This window comes from Nematolebias whitei, chromosome 14 (assembly GCF_014905685.2).
Source record: "Nematolebias whitei isolate Nwh7 chromosome 14, NemWhi1, whole genome shotgun sequence".
Lineage (NCBI taxonomy): Eukaryota > Metazoa > Chordata > Actinopteri > Cyprinodontiformes > Rivulidae > Nematolebias > Nematolebias whitei.
In genome coordinates this window covers 1,851,356-1,859,423 of record NC_056511.1, presented here as the reverse complement: position 1 = coordinate 1,859,423, position 8,068 = coordinate 1,851,356, and the positions used below count along the sequence as shown (strand labels likewise).

The window sequence follows — 8,068 nt, the reverse complement described above, 5'->3', positions numbered from 1 at the left end:
CTGAGACCGGGGCCGTGTCTTTAGCTGTGTCGATCCACAGCTGAGACTGGGACCGTGTCTTTAGCGATATGATGAGCAGCTGATTGTTCGTGTCGCCACCGTTCCTCTCGTAAGGCACGGCCAAAAGAGTTCTGAGCCGTGGGTTGTGTCAGGGCAGGAGGCTGAAGTCTGTGGGACCTGCAGCTTCATGCTCCACCTACAGCGCTGCTTTAACTCAAGAACAACATCCGTCTCTTGTTTCCAGCGTCGTCTACAGAAAACTGCTGCTCATCTCAGTTTCAATCCAAACATCTCCAAAATAACTGAACCATTGTTTTACTTTTGCTCAGCAGCTGCTCTTCAGCATCCAGTCCCGTGTTCTCCTCAACCCCCCCATCCATTTTGCTGCTGCTTGTTGTGCTAACTCCCGCCCACCTGGAGAAGCAGGAGTAGAGCTGTCAGTTCTAACCCAAACCCGGATCTGCCACATCACGTAGAAAGGCTTTTGAAGCACCGTCTCATATTTCCGTACACGTCAGAACCTCATAAGATCCACAGAGATCACACTTAGCCACGCCCCCTCATCCACTGACAGGCTGAGCTTCACTTCTGTGAAGGACGAGTCCAGGACCCTATAAATGAGGAATGACACGAGACTCTTTTAAAGTTGCTGACCCAGTTTAATCCAGTCAGAACCGAGTCATAATTTCATTATAATCCCACCTCTGAGCAGATCAAACCCCAGGACCATCTAAATAAATATCTAGCAACTCTGTTATTTTTATTCCTTGTGTAAGTTCCTTTGTACTGAAACTCTGGCGCAACAATTTCCTGTGGAAATATTATCTTGTATCACATATGAAATTATCCTGATATTTTTAAAATATCGCCCAGTCCTAATCTCTGGTTTCCTCTGGATTTGGTTCAGAATTTGAATCCAGATCCAGAAAAATCAGATTGTTCTTTGGGGCTTTGATTCAGAATCAGAGTGATCACAAAAATAATTCAACAGTAACGATAATGGGATTAAGGTGGATTCACGGAGATTGTAATCTGAAGGCTGGAGGGTGAAGCAGCGTCTGAGCGGTTCTGATTCTGATGACACCTAAAAAATGGCCCAGATCAAAGTTTGGCCTGGATTCTCTGATCTATCTTAGAGATCAGAGAATCTCTAAGATAGATCTCTTAACTAATTCTCTAATCTCTAAAATCAGAGAAGTAGTTAAGATAAGTTAATTATCTTAACTAATCCAGATCAGATTAGTTTTGAAACCTAGATTACGGGTCGACTGAATTGGGTTTTGTACGGTCGATGTCGGGCAGCTGACGGTCCAAAACCAGTTTCTTTATCTAGATCCTAAAACCGAAACAAGATCCAGATAATACATGAAATAATCCAGACCAGATGTTTCAAATTAAAGGTCTCTGTTTTATAAGGAAACGTTTATTCAACTGAATTTATAACAAATTAATTATTTGAATTTATGCGAATTAGAAAACCCTGAGATTTTCTACGATTTTAATTTGAGATTAGTTCGGTTGGTATTTAGATTAGTGTGTTGGCTTCAGGTTTCAGAGTTAATCCAGGGTTTAGAGTAGAGCCAGTTTAGAGTTAAAGTTAATCTGGATTCTGGAACTTCAGATTAGATCTGGATCAGGCGTTCTGGTCTGAGTCTCCTGTTTTGCCTCCGTCCAGTGGTTTCCGTCTCAGGACAGCGGCGTCACGCCCAACTCCTCTCCGAGTCCAACCAGAAGGTTCAGGTCGGTACAAACATAAACATGCGCCTTTATTCTGAAAAGCTCGTGTGTGAGTCTGTGATGTTTGTGTCCAGCAGACCCGCGGTCAGCGCCGCCGTCAGATGGCCTGTGTTACTGCCGCTGAAGAGAAAAGGTAAACACCAGCGAACAGCGATTTATTTTAAAGAGGGTAAAAGGAAACTGAAGAATCACCGTTGGTCAAGTTTGGTTTTATTGTCCAAACTTGATCCGGTTCTGGGTTTTACTCCACGACCCTGGAGAATCTGCTGGCTGGAAGAACCTGAACTGAACCTGGGTTTAATCCCAACATCAGCTGGGTGCAAACGTCACACTCATCTCCATCTTTCCACAATCATTCAGTGATTCTTCTTCACTTGTGTGAAGGAACTGTTCGCAGACGACACAGGTCTGCAGTGAGAACAGGGAGCAGGTGGAAGAGAGATCAGAGAGGCAGATATCTGCTCTGGAGATAAGAACACATCTAAATCTCTGAGTCTTTGTTTCTCAGGAGGAGTGGACTCAGACGGACCTCCGAAGAAGCTGTTTGTTGCCGGGGTAACCGACCCCGCCCACCTCAGCAGCTACACCATCAGGTGAGTTTCACCTGAGACACACAGCCTCCTGACATCTAGTCAAACCTGAAGGTTCATTCTTGTTCTCCTTCCTCCTCAGTGTCTCTCAGTCAATGGCGGGCTCTCCTCCTGTAGGAGGTGTCAATCTCCAGTCCCGCCCCCTATCTCTGTCTCCACCCCCTTCCTTCACCCCATTTACGTCTCACCAGCACCCTGGACACTAACGTCCTGTCACTGTGGGTCCTCAGCCACCAGCAGGGGGAACATCCACCTTCATCGCACCTTACTTCTATCCAATCAGCTGCCAGCGTCACTGTAAGCCCCACCTCTTCCTGTCAACACGTTTGACGGACAGAAGACCAGGGTTCACCTTCAGGTGGGCTCAGTTCCTGCACTGGGACTGAGTTTCAGGTCCAAACGTGAAGGACAACATTGTCTTGTTCTGTTGGACAGCTTGTCTCCAGCGTCTCAGTTCAGCTCCGTTCATAAACAGGCCACGCCCACTGCGACAGACCCGAGGACACGCCGGTTGTGTCGTCGGGCAGAAAAACACCCGTGTGGTACCTGAACGCAGCAGAGCAGACTTGATGGTGGGGGAAGCCTGGTCCATCAAACAAAGGCGACGCCTCGTTTCACCTGTGATTGGATCAAATCTCCAGAGGAACCGACCATGAAACTTCTGATCTTCCCTGGAGAGAAGATGATTAAATACTTTCAGACAGATCATGCTGGTTTCCAGAGCTCATCCAAAGTCCTCCAAAATATTTGTAAACCACCAGAAGAGCAAAACTCAAATTAACTAAAACTGTGACAACGTTTGAGCCCCAAACCAGCCAGAAGCTGGAGCTGTCCGGGTCTGAACCAGGAGAGTCGAAGCTCCAGGAAGTTTCAGTTTTAGTTGCTGTTCGTCACAAACCAGAGCCCCGTCTGTAGAACTGGTCTTTTTCTTAGTAGTGAACCTTTATGTGAATATAAACCGTCTTTTTGTACATAAGTATTTTATTTTTCATTTTTCTGTTGGATGTCAGTCCGTTCTTCAACTCTGCAGCATCCGTCCTGTTTGTAGGAAAGTTTTACTTGTTCAACTTCAAAAAATGAAATCCTCATGGGTCGTTACTGTTGATCCTCATCTGGGCGGAGTCATGTCTGTCGGCAGGCGGAGTCATGTCTGTCGGCAGGCGGAGCCACGCTCCGAAATATCTACAGCCTGGAATGGTCCTGACAAGGTGTGCTAAAGTCAAACTGGTTCCGGCTCCTGCTCCAACAGAACCTTCTCCAGAACCAGACCCCTCAATGGTTTTCTGTTTGTGTCTCATGGTTCTGGAGGAGTTCTGGTCCACTCTTCATCAATGAGGTTTCTGCTCAGCTCTCTGAAGGTCCCACCAGGTTTGGGTTCTGGACTCTTAACTGGAACGTTGCAGCACCTTGGTTCTGTTTTGTTTGACCGGTTCTGTTGTAGATCAGCTGCTGTATTTGGGATCGTGGTTCTGTTGGACCCAATTTTGTCCAAGCTTCATCTGTTGGGCTCCAGAACCCTTTGGTCTCCAGAGACGGTCTGGTCCACTCAGTGACTGACAGGAGCCCGAACCTTCAGCCCTGCTCCACCGTGCTGACAGCTGGGAGGAGCTGTTTGCTGCAGTGCATTCTGGGTAAACGGTTGTCCTCTGGTCTGGTTCTGGTCCAGAAGTCTTGTGGTTCCTTCAGATGAAACTTTCCAAACCTAAGTCGAGCTCGAGTTGTTTTTAGAGAGAAGAGGTCATGACCTTTGACCTGTGACATGCTGACTGGGCCTGTAGTGTCACTGCACAGTCTGACCTTCAGGGTGAATTATCTCTTTACAGTGATGGACTCCAAATGACCTTTGAACTTTCCCAGATTGACGGGCAGCAGTAGCTACTTCTCTGAGGTCATTGCTGATGTCTTTCCGTCTTGGCGTTGTGAACATCCGTCTGCTCCTCTGGAAGGAGCGAGGCTGGAACCTGAGGTTGTTTGGACCTCGTCTGAGGACCTGATCTTTGTAACGTCCTCATGTAAGATGGTGGACTCTGTATTGTGACACCAGTGATGGTTCCAACAGGAAGTGGACCTCTAACAGAGGTGTTGCTATGGTTACCAGATGTGTGGTTCTGGTCTGTAAAGTTTTGTTTCTCCTGAGGGTTTAGAGGTCAGGTCTGGTCTCACCCGTTTTAAACCCAATTTATTTTTTGCGATTTTTGCACAGATTCACCGTTCCGTGTTTTGATCAGTCACCGTTGGATTCAGGGTGAACGAGTGATACCGCCCAGCAGTGGGCGGTTCTGCTGAGCTCAGTGGAGTCTCAGCAGGGGGTCCCGCAAAGACCAGTGGGTTCCTGGTTTCAGACAGAACTACCGCTCTGCTTCCAGCTTCTTGCACTTTGACAGTATTGTACCGTTTTTGACCTTGGCTCATCGCTGTGCCTCAACATGTCCCTTCGGGGTGGGGGTCAGGTAGACCATCACATCAGAGGTTCTTCTTCACCCGTCCTGCCACCTGTCAGATGTATTCAGTCTCTATAAGCTCTTCTTATCAAAGTGTCTTTTTTCTACTTCCTCATTTTGTTGTCGGACAGAAAAACAAGAAGCACCAAATCGTAGCGTTGCCTCGCCAACGAGCCCGGACCGACACGGACCGGAGATGAAGTCCAGCTCGGCTGTCGTCGAATGTCAACGCTGCTTTTTAGCCATCAGCCATTGTTTCCTGTAAATGTTTGACCTCACCTGGTAGCAAAGAGATGAAGGCGTCATCGGAGCACCTCCAGGTGGAGCTGAGGGATCTTCGTGTGGATGATTTAACGTTCCGATCCTCATCTGGGACGAGAGTCTCCTCATACTTGGAGGACATTCTGGACTGGTCTTTGAGAAGTTGGAGCAGATGTTCTGTTGTGTTGTGACAGTTTCAGCAGTTCCTTTGAGGCTGCGGTGACTCGTGAGCACTAATGAGGCGAGTCACCAAGTCTTTTTGCACAAAATGTCTCCTTTTAAAGAAATTCTGCTTCAACTTTTACAAACGCACAAAGATATGCTTCCATGTTTATTATTAATCGTTGGCTTCACCTCTGAGAGGAACCCAACCGGTCAGTGACTCTCGAGAGTCTTTGCTACCCTTTGGTCCAGCACAGTTGTTTCCCCTACAATTATACAAGCGGGGTGCCCCGCCCCGTCAACAGAACCACGCGCACCCACCTGTCGGCACTGACGTAATGCTAAAGCAGCGGCTCGCTGTACTGGTGCGCTAGCTTAAAAGCTAAAGGCAGCCTCCCCTCACGCTGAACCCCCCCACACACTCACAAACTGTCAGTCAGTACTATCGGCACTGCGCCCCGCCATGACAAGTTACCTAGGGGAAACACTGCAACATGAATGATGGCTAATAACCGTGACATTTAAAAAACTATTTTTCACATGTATTACGACGGCTGTCCAGCTGAACTCCGTTTGTTACTTTCGATCTCGTTGGCGGCTGCAGGAACGAAGGCGTGGTTCACAGATTTGTCTCAACTTTGCACAGTTTTTGTTGACCATAAAATCTTTGCTGCTTTTCCTGTTTTTTAGCTTTATTTCTCGACTCGTTACGTCTCCGAGAGTCAAATCTGTTTCAGACAAGTTGGAGTCAGCAGACACAAGAAAAGCTTTAAAATGTTGAATGTTGCCAAATCCATGTTCTGACAAAAACTGTAGCTTTACCAGTTGGTGCTGATAAATTTAGAAAATTTCCACGTTACTGACAGTAACCGTAGAGATAGTCCAACTTCATTTATTCAGAATGCAAAGCCTGACTTGCCGGATTGTAAAGTCAGACTTAATATAGCCAGAACATAAAATCAGACTTGATGTAGCTAGATCGGAAAATTGGACTTGATGTAGCTGGAACGCAAAGACAGACTTAATGTAGCCGGAACGCAAAGTCGGACTTGATGTAGTCGGAACACAAAGTCGGACTTGATGTAGTCGGAACACAAAGTCGGACTTGACATAGCTGGAACACAAAGACAGACTTAATGTAGCCGGAACGCAAAGTCGGACTTGATGTAGTCGGAACGCAAAGTCAAACTTAATGTAGCCAGAACACAAAGTCGGACTTGATGTAGCCGGAACACAAAGTCGGACTTGATGTAGCTGGAACACAAAGTAGGACTTGATGTAGCTGGAACGCAAAGACAGACTTAATGTAGCCGGAACGCAAAGTCGGACTTGATGTAGTCGGAACACAAAGTCAAACTTGATGTAGCTGGAACACAAAGTAGGACTTGATGTAGCCGGAACACAAAGTCGGACTTGACATAGCTGGAACACAAAGACAGACTTAATGTAGCCGGAACGCAAAGTCAAACTTAATGTAGCCGGAACACAAAGTCGGACTTGATGTAGCCGGAACACAAAGTCGGACTTGATGTAGTCAGAATGCAAAGACAGACTTGATGTAGCCGGATCACAAAGTCAAACTTGATGTAGTCAGAATACAAAGTTAGACTTGATGTAGCCAGAAAACAAAGTCGAACTTGATGTAGTCAGAATGCAAAGACAGACTTGATGTAGCCGGATCACAAAGTCGGACTTGAAGTAGTCAAAATACAAAGTCGGACTTGATGTAGCTGGAAAGCAAAGTCGAACTTGATGTAGTCAGAAAGCAAAGTCAGACTTGATGTAGTCGGAACGTAAAGTCGGATTTGATGTAGCTGGAACACAAAGTCGGACTTGATGTAGCCGGAAAGCAAAGTCAGACTTGACGTAGCCGGAATGCAACGTCGGACTCGATGTAGTCAAAGTCAGACTTGATGTAGCTGGAACACAAAGTCGGACTTGATGTAGCCGGAACACAAAGTTAGACTTGATGTAGCCGGAATGCAAAGTTGGACTTGACATAGCCGGAACACAAAGTTAGACTTGATGTAGCTGGAAAACAAAGTTGGACTTGATGTAGCTGGAATGCAACGTCGGACTTGATGTAGCCAGAACACAAATTCAGACTATATGTAGTCGGAACACAAAGTCAGACTTGATGTAGCCGGAACACAAAGTCGGACTTGATGTAGCCGGAACACAAAGTTAGACTTGATGTAGCCGGAATGCAAAGTTAGACTTGATGTAGCCGGAAAACAAAGTTGGACTTGATGTAGCTGGAATGCAACGTCGGACTTGATGTAGCCAGAACACAAATTCAGACTATATGTAGTCGGAACACAAAGTTGGACTTAATCTAGTCGGAACGCAATGTCGGACTTGCCGGATTGTAAAGTCGGACTTGATGTAGTCAGATCAGAAAGTTTGACTTTATGTAGCTGGAACACAAGTCAGACTTGATGTAGCCAGATTGGAAAGTTTGACTTGATATAGTCGCAACACAAAATCAGACTTGATGTAGCCAGAACGCAAATTCAGACTATATGTAGTCAGAACACAAAGTCAGACTTGATGTAGCCAGAACGCAAATCCGGACTAAATGTAGTCGGAACACAAAGTCGGATTTAATGTAGTCGGAACACAAAGTTGGACTTAATGTAGTCGGAACGCAAAGTTGAACTTGCCGGATAGTAAAGTCGGACTTGATGTAGCCAGAACACAAAGTCGGACTTGATGTAGCCGGAAAGCAAAGTCGAACTTGATGTAGCTGGAACACAAAGTCGAACTTGATGTATTCGGAACACAAAGTCGGACTTGATGTAGCTGGAACACAAAGTCGAACTTAATGTAGCCAGAACACAAAGTCAGACTTTATGTAGCCGGAACACAAAGTCGGAC

General features: G+C 46.3%; 1 protein-coding gene across 1 annotated transcript in view; it reads left to right on the top strand.

The window, feature by feature from the left end:
* Window positions 1–2,619, top strand: part of LOC119420371 (protein FAM122A) — a 5,267-nt gene extending 2,648 nt beyond the window's left edge. The window contains exons 6-9 of the mRNA XM_037687757.1: window positions 1,676–1,740; window positions 1,815–1,870; window positions 2,246–2,330; window positions 2,410–2,619. Coding sequence (XP_037543685.1) covers window positions 1,676–1,740; window positions 1,815–1,870; window positions 2,246–2,330; window positions 2,410–2,533 — 330 coding nt within the window. The 3' untranslated portion in view covers window positions 2,534–2,619. The remainder of the gene's footprint in view (window positions 1–1,675; window positions 1,741–1,814; window positions 1,871–2,245; window positions 2,331–2,409) is intronic.
* The last annotated feature ends 5,449 nt before the right edge of the window (window positions 2,620–8,068 follow it).